Consider the following 23291-nt stretch of genomic DNA (forward strand, 5'->3'; position numbering starts at 1 on the left):
TGAGTGCAGAGTAGTGAGTGCAGAGTAGTGAGTGCAGAGTAGTGAGTGCAGAGTAGTGAGTGCAGAGTAGTGAGTGCAGAGTAGTGAGTGCAGAGTAGTGAGTGCAGAGTAGTGAGTGCAGAGTAGTGAGTGCAGAGTAGTGAGTGCAGAGTAGTGAGTAGTGAGTGCAGAGTAGTGAGTGCAGAGTAGTGAGTGCAGAGTAGTGAGTGCAGAGTAGTGAGTGCAGAGTAGTGAGTGCAGAGTAGTGAGTGCAGAGTAGTGAGTGCAGAGTAGTGAGTAGTGAGTAGTGAGTAGTGAGTAGTGAGTGCAGAGTGGTGAGTAGTGAGTAGTGAGTAGTGAGTGCACTCACTACTCTGCACTCTGCACTCACTACTCAGCACTCACTACTCACTACTCACTACTCACTACTCTGCACTCACTACTCTGCACTCACTACTCTGCACTCACTACTCTGCACTCACTACTCTGCACTCACTACTCTGCACTCACTACTCTGCACTCACTACTCTGCACTCACTACTCTGCACTCACTACTCTGCACTCACTACTCTGCACTCTGCAGAGTGCAGAGTAGTGAGTAGTGAGTGCTGAGTAGTGAGTGCAGAGTAGTGAGTAGTGAGTGCAGAGTAGTGAGTGCAGAGTAGTGAGTGCAGAGTGCAGAGTAGTGAGTGCAGAGTAGTGAGTGCAGAGTAGTGAGTGCAGAGTGCAGAGTAGTGAGTGCAGAGTGCAGAGTAGTGAGTGCAGAGTAGTGAGTGCAGAGTAGTGAGTGCAGAGTAGTGAGTGCAGAGTAGTGAGTGCAGAGTAGTGAGTGCAGAGTAGTGAGTGCAGAGTAGTGAGTGCAGAGTGTGCAAAGTGCAGAGTAGTGAGTGCAGAGTAGTGAGTGCAGAGTAGTGAGTGCAGAGTGCAGAGTAGTGAGTGCAGAGTGCAGAGTAGTGAGTGCAGAGTGCAGAGTAGTGAGTGCAGAGTGCAGAGTAGTGAGTGCAGAGTGCAGAGTAGTGAGTGCAGAGTGTGCAAAGTGCAGAATAGTGAGTGCAGAGTGCAGAGTAGTGAGTGCATAGTGCAGAGTAGTGAGTGCATAGTGCAGAGTAGTGAGTGCAGAGTGAGTGTGCAGAATGCAGAGTAGTGAGTGCAGAGTAGTGAGTGCAGAGTAGTGAGTGCAGAGTAGTGAGTGCAGAGTAGTGAGTGCAGAGTAGTGAGTGCAGAGCAGTGAGTGCAGAGCAGTGAGTGCAGAATGCAGAGTAGTGAGTGCAGGGTAGTGAGTGCAGAGTGAGTGTGCAGAATGCAGAATAGTGAGTGCAGAGTAGTGAGTGCAGAGTAGTGAGTGCAGAGTGCAGAGTAGTGAGTGCAGAGTAGTGAGTGCAGAGTAGTGAGTGCAGAGTAGTGAGTGCAGAGTAGTGAGTGCAGAGTAGTGAGTGCAGAGTAGTGAGTGCAGAGTAGTGAGTGCAGAGTAGTGAGTGCAGAGTAGTGAGTGCAGAGTAGTGAGTGCAGAGTAGTGAGTGCAGAGTAGTGAGTGCAGAGTAGTGAGTGCAGAGTAGTGAGTGCAGAGTAGTGAGTGCAGAGTAGTGAGTGCAGAGTAGTGAGTGCAGAGTAGTGAGTGCAGAGTAGTGAGTGCAGAGTAGTGAGTAGTGAGTGCAGAGTAGTGAGTAGTGAGTGCAGAGTAGTGAGTAGTGAGTGCAGAGTAGTGAGTAGTGAGTGCAGAGTAGTGAGTAGTGAGTGCAGAGTAGTGAGTAGTGAGTGCAGAGTAGTGAGTAGTGAGTGCAGAGTAGTGAGTAGTGAGTGCAGAGTAGTGAGTAGTGAGTGCAGAGTAGTGAGTAGTGAGTGCAGAGTAGTGAGTGCAGAGTAGTGAGTGCAGAGTAGTGAGTGCAGAGCAGTGAGTGTGCAGAGCAGTGAGTGTGCAGAGCAGTGAGTGCAGGTGCAGAGTGGTGTGTGCTGTTGAGTGCAGAGTGCTGTATATTGGCAATGTAAATGACAATGCCATTTATTTATGATTTAAAGAAAAAAAAAGAAATGTCATGAGCAATGCCAATTGCTCTACCTTTAATGATGCCGAGACCATTGCATTGCAAATGCTTGTTTGAAGATGCTAGAGACCCCTCTAGTATTTGTAGTCCGGCTAGTAGAACCTGCAAAGTCTATCCACCTATTTCTCTTGGTCAGGTCAAGCATTTCTAAATGAGTTAAGTGAGTCTCCTGGAGTATAATGACCTGTGCTTCCGTGTCCCGCAGGTATTGCATAATTTTATTTGCTCTTGGTTTGGTGCGCAGGCCATTAACATTTCAGGAGAAGTATTTTATATTACCCATCTTTGTTATAAGAAACAAACAAAGAGGAGAAAAAAGAAAAAAAGATGAGGCTATACCAACCCCTCACTGCCCAAATTGTTTTCCAAAAAACTGCATATTCCCTTCCCTTCTAACACATCTTGGCTTACTGAGGCCCTGTTTACCTTTTTGCCACCCCCACCACATACCCTACCTACGTGACCCCCCGCACCCCCACCCACCTCCCACCCCATGGAAAACCCTTGCGATATCTAACCGGAACAATGTCCAGTTGATAGCGCCCCTCTGCGAACTCCCGGAGAGATACTCGCCATAAGCATGAAAAATCGATCAAGGGATAATACAAAATCCAAATATTTTCCTTTATGACTAGTAGGAAATTAAGATCGCAATACACTAGATAATGAAGATATGAAGGAAAGAGAAGAGACAACTTAGGCACAAGAAAGCATCACTGATACTAGGGTACATAAGAAGAGTTAAACCACTCTAATCAGCTATCTATGCTGCCTAATCTATTGGCTATTTATACTTTATTTTTGCTACCCAACTGCATCAGTAGATCATCGGCTGCCTGTACTGACCTGATGTTAATCATTTTATTATTATACATAATTTTAATGGCAGCCGGGAACGTTAGTTGGGCTGTGGCCCCCAGCGCCCTAAAGGCTTCCAGGCGCCTCCCAAATTCCCATTGTTTCTCCAAAGTTATTCTTGAGAGATCCAACCTAATTAGAAAGGTAAACCCCTTCCCAGCTAGAGATTTTTGTTTGAGCGCTAGATTGAGAATATGCTCTTTCATCACATACGTATGGAAGTTGACTAACATTTTTCGGGGCTTAGATCTCTGGGGGTTACGCTTGAAGGGATCTCTGTGAACTCTTTGAATATCCAATGCTAGATCTTCCAATGATTGCTCCAAGCTTAGGGACTCCTTCAACAACACAGTAATAAATTGATTTATATCTGAACCCTCAGAACCTTCGGTACGTTCAAAATGCGGAGATTCCCCCTCCTTGCATTGTTTTCTAATGACTCCATCCTTTCGCTAAGTGTTTGCTCTTCTCTGGAGAGCTTCTGGATGTCAAGTTTCGCCTGGTCCAAATAAGTCGTTAGTGATGCTGTTGTATCTTCAAGGACACCTGTTCTTATAGTGAGCCCGTCGATTTTGTTATCAAGGGATTCACAGTAGCTCCTTATTTCGGCTTGGTTCGCTGAAGACTCCGCAAAGCCCCTTCTTATTTCCATCGTGAGGGCAGAAAACATACCTAATATGGAAGCTGGAGTTATATCATCCTTAGCCTCAGATTCGATTTGGGCCATGGGACTTTCAGTCTGACCAGTAATGCTCTCCACATCGGCCCATTCTCCTCCTATGGTTCCAGTGGCTTCAATGGCACTAACTTCCATACCATCTGCGTCTCCTAGGTCTCCTGCAGGGGTAGCCGAAGACTGTCCCTGCTCCAACTCCAACCGTCCCGGAGGAGGCTGTAACCCCGATCCATCTTCCAGGTCCAACCCACTCTCTTGTGGAGGCTGAGCTTGATCCCCTCCTCCAAGGTCCAACGTATGAACGACCAGATCTGTTACCCCTTTTTTCCATTCCTTCTTCCTCCTCAGCTCCATGACATGGTAGAGGAGAGACTATCTCCAGTGGCACCGGTGAGGGAGAGGATTCCAAAACAGATGCCATGGCGTGATCCTCTGAAAGATGCAATATTTGGGGAACGACTTTAAAATAGTAGCGGAGTGAAGGAGTGATTTTTGACCCTGTAGATAGTACAGTTGTAGGGCTTTTGTTCTTAGACTTAGACTTCAAACTGTGTTTGGTGCCTCTAGATTTAACCTCTATATTTAAATAGGAAGAGGATTTTTGTTTTAGTTATCACCTCACCAGTAGAGTCAACAGCCCCACCAGACAGACCTGACTCCCCACCCTTACACTCTGACAAGACCGCTTTCTTCTTCCGCCCTCGCTTACCGTGACCCTTATTCAGGCTAGGTGGCACCCCCTCTGATGTACAAAGGTCCGCTGCCGTCCCTGGTGCCCCCTCTCGCCCTGATGATGCTACAGTGCAAGGGTCTAATGCAAACACAGCAGCCTTACCAATCTTCAGGGCAGAAAACCCCTCCACTGTATCCGCAACTGGTGTTGGTAACAGAGAATGAACTTGTATTTCCTGAGAGTTTGCTTTCCCTGGAGCGCAACGTGAGTTTATAACAAAAGACCCACCGCGAAAAGGCTGCCTCAGGCTTCGCAATTTCCTCCCTCTCCTCAGCTCCAGCGCGGCAGACCAGAGGCATAGCTGCGGCTTTAACTTCTTAGCTGATGATTCCTGTGGAGTGTTCCGTGGGTTGGATCCAACGGGATATTCAGTGAGCCCCCGAGGATAAAAAAAGCCTCCGCCTCTACCCCACCGGGACCGGCCTCGTTATGGACTCTTCGATCTCCTACTTTTTCTGAGATTGTTTCTCTCAATACTGCGTGGTCCGCCCTGCAAAACGGTAATTGTAATTATTGTGGCAAATGGGGCAGGGATCTTTGTAATATGCTATTGCAATCGGTTATACCCCCAAAAACCGAATAACTAGCGTCCTCAGGGCAGACGACGAGAAAGCAACCTGTCCGCCAGCGTCCTTCACTCTTTCTGAGTCCCGTAGTTCCGCATGCACACAGAAAGCGGACTGCCCAGCAGCAGCTCCGCATCGCTGAGCAGCCGCCAAAAACCAACGTATGTTATTACTCTTCAACGGGACACAAACGGGGGCAATTATCGACTGGCTGTCATCCTACATTAGTCTAACGACATATCCCTCTAAATCCGACCATTATTCAGCACGGCGTTGCAATCTCTTCAGGAGCTCGTTCCGGAGCACCGCAGCCGCTTAACCAGCAGCCGACATGTTTTCCCCCAAGATTTTAGGTTTAGATAGAACAAATGATATAAGAAAATCAACCAGCTCTTGTTAACTGTGGCCTGTGTTTTATTTCACTCTAGCGGTCTGTTTCCAGATGGATTTTCTCTAGCATTTCCCTATGCTGTCAACTAGCCAGGAAGTTTTCTTTCCTGGAAAAGCAAAAGATCATTCCATATCAGAGAATAAGCGCTAGTGCCATTTGGTTGATTAAAAAGCATCCCAGTTGTAGATATTTGTAGAGTAGCTACATGGCGGTATATTCATACTTTCTCCTGGCATTGTTTAGACGCAGACTCTAGAGGAGATGATATAGTTGGTGAAGCTGCTTCAAGGAATCTCTTTGGATGAGTTTACACCTGTTAATGAACTTTTCTTGATTGTTTTGGCATTCTAGTTAGGGGGCCCCATTTTGTAGGTCTGTCAGTAGCCAAGATGGTTTGATTTTACCAACATTATATGTATAATATATTCATTGATTGGCCTGTTATTATAAGTCGCGCTTTTCCTCCTGCCACTGCAACAAAAGCATGTAGCACAGGGTCTGCCCACTTCCCTCTATCTGATGACATTCTGCGTTTTCACAAGGAGCCTATCCACACACAAATTAGTTGTCTTAAGTGCCAGGGATTTCGTTGACAATGTGTACTTTTTTGAGACCCACATTATTTTTCTTTTTAGCCAATGTTATTGTTCCTTTGAATTGATGAGGGCATGGAAGCTTCCCATTTATAAAACTTTTGCAAAAAACATGAGAAAGCAAACATTGACTGATCCAAACGAGCTGCAGAAAGCAAAAGGTTAGTTTTAGGGATGTTTACATTGGAGAAATCATCACTAAAGTCATAAGCAACCCTTCCAACTACCCAATACTTCGTATTTTAAATGGCAAATATATATTCAAATAAAATCTGCATGGTTTTCTTAAAAAAAGAACTCTGCCTGGAAGGCAACTGCCAGTGCAAGACATGTTGGGGAGATAAATGCTGCTGGCTCTTTAGAGGAATAGGTCATATTTTCAGTTATCTGTGAATTTAATCTCTCCTGCAGCATTTCCCATTGCCTTCCACTCCCACCAAATATTTTTTTCTTTTTTAAAACAGAATACATTTTTCCTTTATTTGGATGGGTAAGGGAGGTTGGGGGCAGGCAGCAGACGGCAGCCAACCCCTGCGCCTATTAAAAATATGAATTGAGCTACTTATTTTTTTCTTATTCTTTTTTTTGTTTTGTTGTTTACTGATCCATCTCAGAGCAGTAAAAAAAAATGGGGCACCACGTCAGGCATTCTAACTCATACATGTTGTCGGGCATGCACCCGCCTAAAAAATGTTATGTTACAGTGAGTACGCTGATCGGACTAGTTCGATAGCCTGTTCTTCAGTTTCTCGTGGAACTCTAGTAGAGCTGGGAAGGCCTGATGTGGCCCGACTTTTAAAAGATGCAGAGTATAATGTTCGAGGCATGTGTGCTGTAGAGACACATGCTTTTGCATACTCCTGCCATCTAGTGTTAAGTCTGAATGTTTGCAAGTTGTTCGAAGAAGTTTTTCCTTGTCACTAGTTAAGGTGACTCCTTATTTCAGTGCTAGTGCCCATGGTTATCGACTCCATTGTTAGATTATTACTTTCCACCATCAGGTTCAGACATGTATTGCTGGGCTCCGGTTCAAAATCGTTCTTCGGGTTCCCTTCGACGCGCAATCCTCTCTACCCTCGACGGTATTGTTTCGGTATGCATTTCCCACTTCTCCTCGTATTGTTTCGGCATCTGAAATCGGCTTTCGATCGGAAAGCTTCGTGGACAGCCTTCGAGGCCTAACTTCGCCCAGTGTGCTCTCCTTTGTTGGATCGGGCTCCGTTTAAATTCTGTCCTTGGTTCCACGTGAAGTATCTGTACACCGTCTCACACGAAGTGTGCAATTTGTTCTTATCTTCGGAGCACAAGGAAGAAGACTGCAACGCTTGTGGATTGTTGCGATCAAAGAAGACTTCTCGATCATCTGGATCGACGTCATCAGATGCAGAGTCAAAGCATCGATTACATGCCGGACATTTTCGGTAAAGACTCCTGCCAAGAAGATATTGAGGCATCAGTTGCAGAGGAGGAGGAAGCCTTCTTTGAACAAGACAGACTTGGAGCTCAAAATAGACCTTGATTCTGAAGAACTACCGCATGGACAAGGTGACGTGAGTACGGAAGACCCATTGCCCTCACAGATTCCAAAAAGGCACAAGGCACACCACCTCTGCCTTCTGGCCAAGGTTGGCACTGAAATGATGTTTCTGACGCCCCACCTTCGTGCCCAGCACCAAAACTACTAGTCAAGCTGTCTGGCTTGGTACCGAGTCCATGAAAAGCCTTCTCGGAGCCGAAAGTCTCGGGCTCCAAGCACAAGTCCGGCTCAGAGCCGAAATACTAGGCGCCGAAAGCCAAGCAGCCTTCGGAGCCGAAACCTTCCGTGGCGAAGGTTCACTCTCCGTTGACACTGAAGACTTCGGCGCCGAAACACAAAGATACCCCTTCGGATCCTTAATTGGACACTATTCTATTACCACCCGATCTGAATCAAGAGGCTCCATATTCACCCAGACACTGCCCACATTCACGTAAAGCCACCTCAGAAACGCGAGATTCAAGAAGAAGACACTTACCAAATCCCCTTGAATTTCTCGTGCTCTAGATGCCACAGACACTGCAGCTAGAGAGGTTAACACCAGCATCCTATTCATGAGACATGCTTGGTTAAGGATTTCCGGTTTTAGGTTCAACTCTTTTTTATTAGCATTTTCGTTATACATCCAATGACCGTTCTGCCGCACATATGTTGCAAGAAACAGGTATGCATTGATATACATCTAGTACATGCAGCTCTCATTAACGATAAACTTCACTTTGTGGATTTCAGGTTTTAAACCTGAGGTCCAACATTCCATCCTTACCACACCATTTGACAATGTCAAGGTTATGACCGACGTTCTCTTCAGGGGGATAGGGTCGTCGTCCTCCTTAACGTCTCCTCCGCTGGATTGGTGCTCTGGATACTGTTGTAAATAGAAGCCGGGAGCCTGGTATCATTTAGGTTGCTTTATTCATTATAGTCAAGTCTTCAAGATGTCAACTATAAGATGTAAAGAAGACCCACCAGGAGTGACCAGCTTGCCACTCAGCCTGCCTGGTGCCAACTGCCAGTTGTCACCAGGCGAAGCCCCAAACACTCCATGATGTCACCAAAGGTTCTAGTGGTGACATCATGTGAATGACTATGAAATCCCACAGGTAGAAAAGAGACAGGCTAAATACAACACATCTCCTTTCTTTAGGGAAATCAACAATATGAAAATAGAATAGATAAAATTAGCTTGAGTGTACACATCCATAAAAAAGTACACAGTACATTCTAAAAGATAGGTTATTAAGATTAGTGTACAAATGGATTTAAAAGTACATAACACCCATTCCAAAGATAGTTACTAACACATCCCAAACGCAACTCGTCCCAAACACAACTAGCCCCAAGTCCCATCCCCTTTCCTTGGGAAACACAAACACAAATTGATTTTGTGCCAAAATTAATGGAGTCCACTTTGCTCCGTAACGGGGTACAACCCTCCCCGTGAACTGCACCTTGGAGTAGCCATTGCTCCGTCCCCAATTTTCTAAATGGGGTACTCAACGGGGTACAACTCTCCCCATGAACTGCACCTTAGAGTTGCCATTGCTCCGCCCCCAATTATTGAAAATATATATATTTATTTACTACAAATATCCCCTATACTTTTTATGAGCACAGAAGCAAATGCGTTAAAACAAAACACAGTTTAAATACACAAAAGTTGCACAATATGGATGAGCCCTAGGGGCCACCTAAACCATATACTAAAATAGTGGTATAAGAACCACCTAGCTGAAAGGAAGTAGGCCTAGGGCCTTGGGAATCGCTGGAGCTGATCGGGACTAGCAGTGAAGAAGTCGGGAAAGGCCCGCGGGACTCTGGTGCAGTGCTGAAAGTGCACGCATACACCAATGCAATGTCAATGGTGCGTAAAAGTTACAAAGTTAGTGTTTAAGGAACCTTCCGGCTGACCTAGAAGGACAAAACTTTAGACCTAGGCACTAGAGGTGTGTACCAGTGTAGGAACACCGGCGTTGCTGAGTTACCTAACCCAAAGGAAGCGGGTGCACAGGTGCGAAGTAGTGTCGGGTTTCGTCACGCAGGTCGATGGTGCTTGGAGCTGAAGATGCTGCAGGCGTCGAGACGAGAAGAGTTGCGGTGGATCCAAGGGTGGATCTGAAGTGGTTAAGACCTGAAAGCAGAGGGGACAATGTTCAAAGTCACTAGCCAGTGACTACCGTGGAACCAGGATGGAACCAGGCGATGTCTGGTGCAAACAGGCTTGTCTCCTCAGCCACGTGGACACGAAGAGGTTGAGGACGTCCAGGAGTCGATCACGAGCTGTCCCACGAAGGCTCTAGCTGATGGCGGTGTCGGCAACTTGATCGGAGCAAACAGGCCATGGCTAATGCAAGCCACACGGGAAGTGGAAAAAGCTTATCACTCGGACCAGCAAGGTCAGAGCGGGTGCTCCTTTTTACAGAAGCGAGTGCAAGTCTGGAGCAACCAGACATGCAGTGTAAATTGTAGGTTTTGTCGCCAAGATGGCCGCAGACCACGTGGCAAGTGGCCGGGATGGCGCGTCGAGTGGCACGATGCAAAAGGGCCCCACGCAGATCGTGGAGATGCTGGGGGGCTGATCTTCGGTGCAAAGGCTGCTCGGTTGTGGGGCTTCTCAAACCCCAAAGCACAGCGTCGAGGGTGCCTCGGGCGCTGCTCAGTCAGCTTCTCGGGGGTCTTTTGAGATGTCCGGTCCCACGTCTCTCGGTGCCTCCACGGGTCCTTTCTTTGCAGGGACTGTGGATCGGGCTGTGAGAAGTCTGGGAGTCTGGGTCTCGTCGGGCTCTGGGTTCGGACTCCGGCAGGAGGCGGCGGCAAAGCAGATTCTCTTCAGTCTTCTGCGCAGCAGAATGTCGAAGTCCAGTCGTCGTCTTAGTTTCAAGTTGATACAGGATGATCTTAGGTGCTATGGCACTGCTCCCACTCTTATTCCCAATCTGAGGGGAGGATCACCTGCTAGGTCCCTCCTCTGGGTGGGACCAGGAAGGGGGGCGGTTACACCCCCTTTCCTTTGTCCAGCTCCGCGCCAGGACTGGGGCTGGAAAGCCCCAGCACCGGTTTGGACTGGCTTATGCACGAGGACACCTTGTGTGCCCCGGGCATGTCTGATTCTATTCATCCCTGTCCTACCCAATACACAAAATCCTGTCTGAGGTGGTGCTCGCACCTCCCAAGGCAGGAAACCCTGTGTCCAAGCCTCACTCGCTGGAAGGACTGCCAGCAGCAGGAGGTCAGACTTATGTCTGTGGTGGTAGCATCCATTTTGTTATGCTGAGGCTCGAGTTTACTTTAACCGGGGTTCAGGTTATGTACATGTCGTGTCCCTCTAGAAGGGTGGAATGCTATCCCCGTCGACAGAACTGTCGAGGGGATAGTATTCCAAATCGTATGACACCTTACTCGACATGTTTTGATAAAGCCAAACCAAAGTTAGCATATAACCGCAAGGATTATAATGCACTTAAGAGTATATGGTATGGCAATATCCCGGAACAGCTAAGGGAGTTGTTCCCGACAGCTGCAGACGGGCTCAGCTCATGCTAGAGCACCATCTCACATGAAACCACGCACTCTGCCTCCAGGATTGCAGAGGCCTTCCAATAGAGTGGCTTATAGGTTACCATGTGTCCAGTTAGGTTAGATATAGGTACTAAGTAAGAGGTGATTACACCAACTTACCCCAGCTGAGTGATCAGCCAGTTGTATCAAATATGGAGGCCAGGCCAGGGGTAGCACAATACATGCTTCAGCCCCTGGTAGGCCTTGGCTACACCTATGCCCTGGGTACCTATGGTACACTGTTACAGGGGCCTATAAGATGAACCAGTTCCAATTGTGTATGCACCTAAGGTACATGGAGTCCATTTTAAGGAGAGAGCAATTAGCCTGGGGCCCTGAATAGCAGTATCCCAGGCCAACTAAGTCAAAAACCAGTTAAACACTAAGCAAAAAGTTTGGGGGTAACCATAGTCCGATATCCACCTTCCTACAGAATTCACCTTGCGGAAGTAAATAGAATAGTGCATCGAACCGTCCGGTTTAGGAACCATAACCACGGGGGAGGACCAGTTTCTTTGGGACAGACGTATGACCCCCATCTGTAGCACGTTTCGGATTTCTTAGGACATTGCCTCCCTTCTAGCGGCTGGAATTCTAAAGGGTGTTTGCTTGACTATTTTCCCGAGGGCTGTTTCTATATGATATTCGGTTAGAGAGGTTCGGCTTAGGAGATCAGAAAACAAAGGGGCAAAGGGCTCCAGTGTATCCAGGAGTTTTATGTTGCTTTGAGCTGAGGTCCGTATTGACAACCAAATTCCCTAGAGTGGAGGTACTGTCTAAGGGGGAATAAGTCACAGGACGTGGAGGGTGTCTTATCCATTTTTTAGGAGGTTGATGTGGTATGTTTAAAAGCGATTGGGGCCCAGTTTTATGTGATAGCTTGATTTACCAATGGTGGATACTACCCGATATGGGCTCTTCCATTCACTCTTGACATTGGAGATGGAGGAGGGAAGGAGTACCAGGACCCAATCGTTTACTTGTAGCAACTTCCTTTTCTGTCCTTTGTCATAAAGGGTTTTCTGACGTCGTTTGCTCTTGTCTAGGTTGGTATGGGCGAGGTCACGTAACTTGCCGATGTGTGTTCGGAGGTGAAGAGAGTAGTCAAGGAGATTGGTACTGTTATCAGTCTCCTTTTCCCAGTTTTCCTTTGTCATCTCTAGCAGAGTCCGGGGTTGCCTGCCATCGAGCATCTCAAAAGAGGAACACCGCTGGCTGCTCTGGACTTGCCCTCGAATGACAAAGAGAGCAAGGGGAAGGAGGCAATCCCAGTTCTTTCCCTCCCCTGTCAGCATTTTTGTTAAGGTTAGTTTTAGAGTCCCATTGTACCTCTCCACGAGCCCATTGGTCTGGGGGTGATACACTGAGGTCTTAATGTGTTTCACATCCAGGAGTTTGCATACCTGGGCCATGACTCAGGAGACAAAAGGGGTCTGTGAGCCTTTGTTGAGGGAACCTGACGCGTGAGAAGTACTCCAGTAACTTATCAGCGATGTTGGCTGTGGTGGGAGCCCTAAGGGGAAAGGCTTCCGGAAATCGGGTACAATAGTCCACTAGGACTAAGACAAGTTCAAAGCCTTTTGTGGACTATGGTAAGGGACCTATGAGATCCATCCCCACCCTGTCAAAGGGACAGCCTATAATGGGCAAAGGTTGTAGCCGTACCGTTGGGGGTCTATACGGGTTATTTTTCTGGCTTATAGGACATTCTTGGCAATAACGTTTTGTCTGGGCATAAATCCTTAGCTAGGTAAAAAAGCTGCATCAGGTTTTGGGTGGTTTTGTGTGTTCCCCAGAATGGCCTGCAAGGAAATGGGAATGTGCAAAAAAGAGTATCTGGTCTTGAAAATCTTTGGGGACTAAAAGCTAAGGTGTTTCACCTTTCTCAGCCACCCTATACAAAAGGCCATTGGTGATCTGGAATTGGGGGAAGACGGAGCTTGGTCGGCCATAGAGGTGTAAGGCTTCTTGCCAGGCATGAGAAAGGGTAGAATCGTTTTTCAGGGCCCAACGAAAGCTTTCACCGCATTGCCATCGGTCTTGAGACAGTAGGGTTTTTCTGAAGGGACCTGTAGGGGTTTTTTCTTTTGGCAGGTTTGAGAATAAGGACAGAAAGTTGAGGTTATCCGTACCGAGGATAAGGTCCTCTGGTATTGATGAAAGAACGCCTACCACAACAAGGGCGAGGGAACCCCCTTGACATTGAAGGGGCGCGCGTGCCATCCGGAAGGGGCGCGCGTGCCATCTGGAAGGGGCGGACATCCCTGTGTATGCATCTTATGAGGACCAGTCTCCCCGGGATAATCTGCTCTGGTCTAACCAATCCCGCCCTGATAACAGACTGACGACACCCTGAATGAAGGAGAGCTGTGACGGGCACTGTTGACCCTAAGACTCCCGTAAAAACAGGTCCCCATCTCCTCTGTGTACATGAGGTGTCTCGGAACATAACTTATGTCCATTGGCTCATCCGTCTTCTTCCTGGGACAGGCTTGAGTGATATAGCCCCAGTCCCCACAATCAAAGCACTGGGGTCCCTTATACAGAGGAGGTTCCACTTTCAGAATTCTGACTTTCTCCGGCTCCTTGATGGGTCTGAGTTCTTTTCTGGGGTTGGGCATCGACCTGGAAGGTTTTTCTTGCTCCCAGGGGTTGAGCCGGGTCTGGGCTCTGGCAAAGGAAGTGGCCATATCCACTGCCTGCCCTGCTGTCAGATTGGAATGCTGCCTCAGCCATCGCTGGATGTTGTAAGGCGGGGGACTCTAGGAATTGTTCCAGATAGATAGATTTCCTTATCTCGTCTTTGGACCTATCATTAGGTCTTAACCATTTGTCCACTACAAGTTTTAATTTAAAATAGAGGGTCTTGGGATTTTCCCCCTGCGCGCCCTTTTCTTTCCTGAACTGGAGCCAATAGGCTTCCAGGTCCATGCCTAAGTGGTCCAAGATCACTGCATTGATTTCTTTGTATGGCGTTACCCCCCCGGAGTTAGCGACCTGGTAGGCCGCTTGGGCTTCTCCCGTGAGTAGCGGTGCTAGGAAGAAAGGCCACTTCACCAAGGGCCATCCTGCAGCTCTTGCGGCTCGCTCAAAGTTTAATAAAAAGGCATCCTGGTCCTAAACCGGGATGTACTTTTGGAGTGATATGTTTGGGGTTGCCAATGCGCTTCGGGTGGTTTTCTGTCCACTAGCCTCACGGAGAGGCTCCTCTGCTGTTCGTTGCAGCACATCGACCTGGGTTTTCATATGTTCCTTCACGGTATCCCAGTCAGCCTGGGCAGAGTTCCTTTGGCATTCTACTGCTCACTCGTAACTTTTTCTGCCGTTCAACCATGTGCTCTGTAAGCGCTTCCATTTTTGTGCTCCCAATGGACCTACGATGCCCGCATTCTCCACCAAGTGTTGGCTGGCAGGTAGGACCACAACACAAAAGATGGTGTGAATTGGAGTTTATTGGAAACAGCAATAGATATATACAATGTCAAGGTTATGAACAACGTTCTCTTCAGGGGGATAGGGTCGTCCTCCTCCTTAACGTCTCCTCCACTGGATAGGTGCTCTGGATACTCCGGTGGATTTATGGGTAAAACAAGAGAAGCACTAGTAGGGCTTCTGGAATTTCAAGCTGTTCGCGCCCATGCGGCTAGTTCCTGGTATAATTCAGAACTAGCCATTCTGAAAAAGGAATGCAAAAAGGCGGAGCGAGGTTGGAGAAAAAATTATGATGCCAATCTCAAACAGAAATATGTTCTACTCCAGAAAACCTATCACCGAAAGGTTTGCAGAACCAGAGCGGCATACTATGCCGACGAAATCAACAGCAGTCCCAACACCTCTAAATCTGTTTTTAGAATCTTGAAAGACCTTACCGCGAAAAAAAACTGCTATCACTGCCACTACCTCCCCTGACCTTTGCAACAATATGGCTAACTTTTTTACCAATAAGATTAGGAAAATCTATGACACCTTCCCAAACTGTCCGCAGCTTTCTGTTACTCTGGACCCCACCAGACCTTCTCTCTCCTCCCTTCCTATACTTGAGCGAGAGAGTTTTAAAAAAATCTGTAAAAAAATCAAATCTGGTTCCCCGGCGGATCCCTTAAAACCTGAGACCTTCTGTGAAGCCCACGAACTTGTCACAGAACCTATACGAGACATTATTAACCTGTCTCTCTCTCCCGCCAAAACTCCCTCTAAATGGAAGCAGGCATGGGTATCTCCCATTTTAAAAAAACCCACATTAGACCCCACGCTTCCTGAAAATTTTAGGCCTATCTCCCTGCTTCCCTGGCCAGCCAAAATAGTCGAGGCACACGTTAACACCATTCTGACAAACTTCCTCCTAACCAATAACATCCTGGATAACTCTCAACACAGGTTTAGAGCTGGTCACAGCACCGAGACAGCTTTGCTCAGTGTAACAGAGGACCTCCATACCATTCTTGACACCGGCGGAACGGCAGCACTGGTCCTGTTGGACCTCAGTGCTGCCTTCGACACGGTGTCGCACGAGGTCCTTCTGATGAGACTCGAGGAAATTGGAATCACAGGGACAGCCCTAGGATGGTTTAGAGACTTTCTTTCCAACAGGTCCTTCAAAGTCTCCACCCCCCCCTTACATCTCTAAGGAGCATAACATCGGACAGGGAGTGCCGCAGGGCTCATCCCTGAGCCCCACCCTGTTCAATGTCTATGTCCGCCCTCTTGCAGAGGTGGTCAGAAGGAGCGGACTGGCATTGGTGTCCTACGCTGACGACACCCAGCTGGTGGTGGCTCTTAATGACAACAGTGGTCTGGAAGCTCATCACTTCAAACAGACACTTACCGACATCACCAACTGGATGACGGCGAATTTCCTCCAGCTTAACGCGGGGAAAACAGAGATACTGCTCCTGGGAAAAAACACCGCGTCCTGGGGAGATAGCTGGTGGCCTGACGTCTTGGGCCAACCTCCTAAGCCAAAGGAATGCGTTAAAAATCTGGGAGTCTGGGTGGACTCAGCACTGAAGTTTACCCACCATACTAAAAAGGTGGCTGCCACCTGCTTCGGCATTTTACGCAACCTCAGACCTATTTTGAGGTTCTTCGACTGCCGCACCCGCCAGTTAATTGTCCAGGCGACCATCCTTTCAAGACTGGACTATGCCAGCTCTTTTATTGGGGGCCAACCTTGCCGAAACCACCAGATTGCAGAGAGTCCAGAATGCGGCTGCCAGGGCGCTGGTTGGCCTCCCCCGCCACTCTTCGGTGGCCGGAGCCTTGAAAAAACTGCACTGGCTCCCGGTGGCCAAAAGGACCCAGTTTAAGGCACTCTGTTTAACCTTTAAAATCCTTAAAACCGCCTCTCCCCCAATGCTGTGCCCCCTCCTGTCGGAGTATATTCCTAGGAGGTCGCTTCGCTCAGAGGGACAACATCTCGTGATCATCCCTCGTACCAAACTGGCCAGAATAGGCGGCCGATCCTTTAGCTTCCTAGCTGCCAAGCTATGGAACAGTCTACCGGAAACAATCCGTGGCATGCAGGACCTTTTGGCTTTCAGAAAGGCCATCAAAACTCACATCTTTCAGTAATTGCTTCTGTTTTCTCTGTGCCTCTAACTCTCTGCATTTGGTCTTCTCGCAGCGCCGGGACGCCCCTTGGCTAGGGCAGCCGCGCGCTATACAAATCTCTATAACATAACATAACATTTTGGGGAGGGAGGTGAATGGAGGCATCACCTGTCTCTATCCTAATAAGGTGAAAGGCGGGGGGGGGGGGGGGGGGAGGGGGAGGGGTAACCGTCATCAGAGGGAGCCGGACTACAGATTTAGGCGTTCGGTACAGATACCGCCCGTCACCCACTCCTGGTGCGCTTGAAAACACCCTCCCAGGTCCACGGAATCGGGCATGCACCTGGTCAAGCCAGGAACGTGGCTGGGCGCATCGTGAAGACGTTGGCCTCCTGGCTCTTCCGCTGTGGCTCCTCCTGGTCCTCTGTGAACAAACTGTTCTCCGTCGGGTGGGACTGGTTTCCGCGTCTCCTGTTCTTGCGTCTCCGGGTCTCGAGGGACTGCTTCCGGCTTTGCAAGACCTCCTCATAGGCTCCTGGCTCCTTTTCTGTTGATGACGCTTTGCTGCCCCACCTCCGGGGGGCAGGGCCTATCCACTCGTCAGCGGGTTTCTTAAAAGGCCGGAGGCGAGGGGATCCTCGCTTGTGGGCTGGTGGAGCGCCGACTCAGGTAGCTGGAGAGGAAATAAAGGACTGGTTCCATCAGGAAAAGGGGCAGGGGCAGGGCTGCGAGCCACAGGAGAGGAACCCTGACACTCACGCTTTCCCTGATAATACAACACCTGTCGTTGGAAAACTTCAACAATTTCTCCCCATTTGGCAGTCTATAACATCTGACAAATGGGTACTTGGAATTATCCAACATGGTTATTGCCTTGAGCTTACCAGCAATCCCCCAAACATTCCACTTCGATCTCATAAGTTATCTACAGAACACATTCACTTGCTAAAACAAGAGGGCCAGTCTCCATTACTGAAAAAAGCAATAAAGCCAGTTCCCTACATTACCAGGATTCCGGACAGACATAGATCCATGAAGAGTTAACAGCTGACCAAGGCCTCAATGATATTATTGAGTGGAACAAGGTCTCAATGACCTAGAGTGCCACCCTGATGAATCTACATAGGAACAAACAGCACAACACTGAGACTAGTGGCCCCCCATCTAGTATGAATATTGTAAGGTGTATCACCCATAGGGGACCCTATGTAGTATTTTCACACCACCTGCTGTCAAACCAATCTTTACTACATAATAAATACTGTGGTACGGTGACAATAGGAGCATGTACCTGTATGTCAAACAATCACAAAAGCCCTTGATGTGGGATCCCTATAAAATCATCGTGTCATATCCCACTGTACTTTTTCATAATGATAGGGACCTAATGGATATGAGAGTCCCACTCTAAGATGGCAACCGCTGTATTAACGTGGCGGTATGTCATGCTGAGAGGCTAACAACACCAGCAAGTTTTTACTATTTTGCCTTTAAAAAATGCAAAGAAGTTTTGCGTTCCACGAGTCCCTAGGGCTGGTTTCCGCTAAATTATCCAACTAGATAAATCAAGCAAAGTGTATCCCACAGGGGCGACAATAGCGCACCCTTCGAGATACTTGCCCGTTCAAAGATGGCGCCCGCTGTTTAACGTGACATAGTACGTCACGCTGGTCCACGTGACCCGGAAACGGGCTTTGTAAACAGCCGGCCGGCACCGCTACAGCACACGAGGGGTGAGCCGAGACCACACCAGCACACTCACGCGGTAAGGAGTTTTGTAACCAGGCTGTTAAAGGACAGAGGGAGCAGGGGCTGGAACTAAAGGGAAAGAGGGACCGGATTGAATCTCGTCCGCCCGTGATCTAATGGGCATAAGCTAAGCAAGGTGCACTACAACTAAACTTTCTCGCCTTCATCTTTTGCCACAGATACTGACCGTTTGGCGGTTCAAAGCGTCCCAGTACATAGACAGGGAACGATACTCGTGACGCAGTCTTCCACGGGGGCCGGGTAGGCTCAACACAGAAGGCCACCTGGTAAATCTATATAGCAGAAATTTGTCATGTGCCAGTGAGCACCGAGCATGGTGCTGCTTGCTGAGACTTTTTAACATTTTTAACATTTGTGTGTGTTTGTCTGTTGTGTCCCACCACCCACTACAGGTACAATAAGGGAAGACTTTGAAAGGTGCATGCTAAACGCTGACCCACCAACAAACCCTGAAGAAATCACTGTAAGACAAAGTGATGAAACATGTCTGTTGACTTTTAATCAGAGTGAGCTAACAGCACAGAATAAAGTCAAGAGTTGCCAGTTAGTCTTACTCCTTTTATAGTGGTATTTGGTTTTTTCACTTAATTGGGCACGGAAATATCACACTGGGTCCTCAGCACTCACAACACCTCACGGTTGTTTGACCTATATGCACTTTCTTTATGTTTGTTTTCTCCCATTTCTTTAAGGTTGACAGTAGCCGATGATGAGAAGTGAGGAATCAGGCGAGTACCAGTCTGATACAATCCTCTCCTTGGTGTTGCTTCCGTGAGGCACTGTCAACCTCCCCTCCCCTTTTTTCACGTATGGAAGGGAGGACATATATGTAGCGTGGTGGTGACACTGATATACATACACACATCTTGGCAATAGTGCCAGACTGAAAATCACAACGATGTGTAATACTGTGGATAGAAGCTAGATATTCTCTCTACCACAAGAGTAAATTCTTCCTTTTTAGCCGTTGAGCTGTTCAGGAGCAGGCCATTGTTGTATGAGAGATATTTGAGTGGGGGGCGGCCTGTCTCTGTTTCCCCCTAGGCTCCTGTTTTTTGAGAGTACTTATATTTACCACCAGATTGTATGAATATTCTAAAAGAAACCAGTAAGCCTACAACCAGAGCTTGCTATGCTGCAAAATGGAAAAGATTTGCGGTATATTGCAATAACAACAAAATCAATCCTTTAGACGCTTCTATACAAAACATTATCTGTTATTTGTTACATTTACAATGAACAGGACTGGCTTACACGTCTATTCGTTTGCACCTTGCAGCTGTAGCTTCGTACTCACAAAATAGGCACCATCTGTCACTATTCAGTGTTCAAGGCCTTTATGGAAGGTTTAACAAGGATAATCCACCAAGGATTCCTCCTGCCCCAGTCCGGAATCTCAACATTGTCCTTACAAGGCTCATGGGCCCACCTTTTGAATCATTACACAAATGCCCTTTACAGTTCCTCTCGTGGAAAGTTGCTTTCCTCATTGCTATCACATCACTGAGGAGAGGTGGTGAGATACGGGCATTAACTGTAGAAGAACCTTTCTTTGAGCTGGACAAAGACAGGATAGTTCTCCGAACCAATCCCAATTCCTTCCCAAAGTAGTTTCTGCTTTTCATATAAATCAGTCGGTAGAGTTACCAGTTTTCTTTCCTCAACCTGATTCTGTAGCAGAACGCGCTCTTCATACACTTGACATCAAGAGAGCTTATTGTACTACATTGCTAGAACAAAGGACTTGCGCAAAGCAAAACAACTATTTGTAGCATTTGCTCCACTGCAAAAATGCAATCCTACCTCTAATTCTGGTAGTGCGAGATGGATTGTTGAATGGATTTAAACATGCTATGCTAAAACCAAAAGGACTGTAACTATACACCCTAGAGCGCATTCCACCCACCAAATAAGACTTATATAGCATTTTTAGGTAACGTCCCTCTAGCTGACATATGTAAAGCAGCTACATGGTCTACATCTCACACATTTACCAAACACTATTGTGTAGATGTGTTAGCAGGACAACAAGGTAACGAAGGCCAAGCAGTACTTAAAACCCAAAATTCCAAACTACGGCAACATCTATAGGTTAGCCACCGTTTTGGGAGTATACTGCTTTATAGTCTATGCATCTACAGCACACATGCCTTGAACGGATATTGTTACTTACCCAGTAAGCATCTGTTCTTGGCATGGACAGCTGTAGATTCACATTTGCCCACCCGCCTACTCGGGTACCTGTAGTTGTTGCAGTTCTTCAGTATACATTTATACGCATGGACATCTCTGTATTGCTTACTTACTCCATTCTCACCCTCTTACGGGCAAACAATCTAACAATGGACTCGATGACCATGCACACTATCAACGGAAGGAGGAGTCACCTAACCTCGTGACTAGGAAAGATTTCTTTGAAGAAAAACAACTTGCAAACATCCGAACCCAACACAAGATGGCAGGAGTATGCACAGCATGTGAATCCACAGCTTTACATGCCAAGAACAGATGCTTGCTGGGTAAGAAACATTATCCTTTTTCTGCCACCTCTTTTTCAGTGGGTTATTTTTCTGTTAAAGTGATTCTATGATGTGTTTCCCCTTATTTGATATACACCACTCGTATCCCAGGCTTAAGTAACAAATTGTGACACAAAACATATAGTTGTTTGCATTTGTATGAATGGATGGGTGGTTACTGTAGTAAATCTATTTCTTTACCTCTTTTCATAATGAAGAGACTGGCGATTGAATTATCACGCAGCCAAAAATCGAGAGGCATGTCACCACCAGACAATCACATCAGCCTGCAAAATGATGATTGCATTGACATTAGGTCAAGGAAGCCAGAGGAGCATCTTGAAGTCTTATCTGCTGCAGCAGCTGCAAGAGATAAAGATGATGACGAGGATGAACAAATCCTGCATGACGTGTTTAACGTAGATATTCACTCTATTATTTCAAGTTTGTGATTTTTGTGTTTTGAAATCAAGCATTGACTTGTTAGGAAAAAATTGCTCTGTGTATTTAATTTTACATCATTTATTTCTGTCTGTCCTTTTGATGGTAGACCTTCTGAGTCCTTGAAAGTGGACCATTAGATAAACAACTCTGAATTACCTAAATGCTTATGCGATCTAACCATTAGCCTTCATACAGGTTATGGGGTAAGAGTAAATCTACATTGTGTGTTTACATTAATGTTTGAACCTCAGAGAAGGGCAGCCCTTGGTGGAGTAATTTCGAAGATGGCAAGCAAGAGTTGTTAGTTTACTCAGTCGAATTGCTGAAGCCCTAATAGAAATAATGCCTTCTGAATACAAGGACATACATGGAAGGTATTGTTTGCATTAAACCACTATTGCAGACAGAAGTATTTTGTAATAAATGAAGGTTAATGCCTGCATGGATATGCCTCGCACACAGAGTGCTAACATTCAAATTCATGTCAAAATCCACCTGGTGACAGTCAGAGGTATTGTGAAGTTCCAGTTGACTCTCAAACATTTGCATGTGACCAAAACATTATTGGATAAATGACTGCATACTTTCGGGCCAGTTCTGGGTGTTTTTTCACAGGGTTGCGTTTATTAACTAGTTATAAGAACAAACCTTTTTGAAAATGTAATGCCTGTTATGTTATGAGTATGCCTTTGTTCCAGCAAAAGATGGATATACCCATCTAGAGTCAGGAGACAAAAACAACCTTGTGACCTCCATCAGTATGCAAATTGTGAGCAATCAGACAGTTCAAACTGCTCTTAGGTGCCATGTAATCCTGTATTCATTGAAAATTCATTTCTGTCTCCATGTGAAACTTGCCAGGAAGAGCTCTACGTTACTAGAAGAAACAGTTCATGAGGAACTAAGACAGTACAGAGCAAAGCTGCACCAGTACTCTAATTTGGACCGTCTGATAGATGGACACAAATCTTCATCAGCACGGACGCCCTGACCTCCACTGACTACATCCTCCTCGGAGACCTGAACTTTCATCTTGAGAACAACAATGACAACAACTCCACAACCCTGATCGATAACCTCGCCAACCTCGGACTGAAGCAACTAGTCACAACGCCCACCCACTCCGCCAGCCACACGCTCGACCCAGTCTTCTCCTCAAGCCTGCACGTCTCCGTCAGCCACACCACCGAACTCCTCTGGACCGACCACCGCTGCATCCACTTCGCCTTCCAGAAACCCACCACACACCACCACACCCAACAGATCCCCAGCCGCTGCTGGAGCAAAATCACCGAAGACCAACTACATGCAAACCTCACTCTCAGCCCACCCACCGAACCCTCCAACACTGACGACGCTGCCCACAGCCTCAGACTCTGGATCGAGGACTGCGCCTACACCCTCGCCCCGCTGAAGAAACTGCCCGACAGAGACACCAGCAAGAGGGCCAGCTGGTTCACCCCAGAACTCCTTGCCTCCAAGAAGCCTGCCGGAAACTAGAGAAGGAATGGCACAGTGAACAAACTCCGGACAGCCACGCAGCACACAAGGACGCCATCCGCAATCACCGCCTCAACAACAACGCACACAATAGCAAGGAGTTCTTCAACATCGTCAAGGAACTCTCCAACCCCAGCTCCAATACCAAAGACATCCCGCGGTCACAAGCCCTGTGCGACTCCCTTGCCCCCTTCTTCCAACGCAAGAGAGCAGACATCCACGACAGCTTCAACAGCCAGACAGCCCCAACAGACAGCAACACAACAGAAACTCTTTGCACCATCGACCACGACCCCCTGCTAGCCTGGGCCAGCGTGACCGTCGATGACTCCATCAAGACCATGAGCACAATCCACTCCGGCTCTCAGTCAGACCCATTAGTCTGCCCTGTTCCCATGATGCACTGGGCCAGGGACAGACTGATTTGCATATAGCCAGGTTCTGAGCTGGGATGGTGCAGTGAGATAAATAACGGTGATGGATCAAGCCCTGATCTTTGGACTGGGTAAGAGTGGTCTGCTTAATTCACACACTCTGTTCATCACCACCCCCTTTTCTGAACAGATACAAGAAAG

At 47.4% G+C, this 23291-nt stretch overlaps 1 protein-coding gene across 6 annotated transcripts in view; it reads left to right on the top strand.

Annotated features, from left to right (window-relative positions):
* TRIM37 (tripartite motif containing 37) overlaps positions 1–23291 on the top strand; it is a 1151903-nt gene that overhangs the window by 589141 nt on the left and 539471 nt on the right. For all 6 annotated transcript variants that reach the window (XM_086954978.1, XM_086954980.1, XM_086954981.1 and 3 more), the window contains exon 15: positions 20991–21191. In XM_086954978.1, the coding sequence (XP_086811104.1) occupies positions 20991–21191 (201 nt within the window). The remainder of the gene's footprint in view (positions 1–20990; positions 21192–23291) is intronic.

This window comes from Lissotriton vulgaris, chromosome 2_1 (assembly GCF_964263255.1).
Source record: "Lissotriton vulgaris chromosome 2_1, aLisVul1.2, whole genome shotgun sequence".
NCBI lineage: Eukaryota > Metazoa > Chordata > Amphibia > Caudata > Salamandridae > Lissotriton > Lissotriton vulgaris.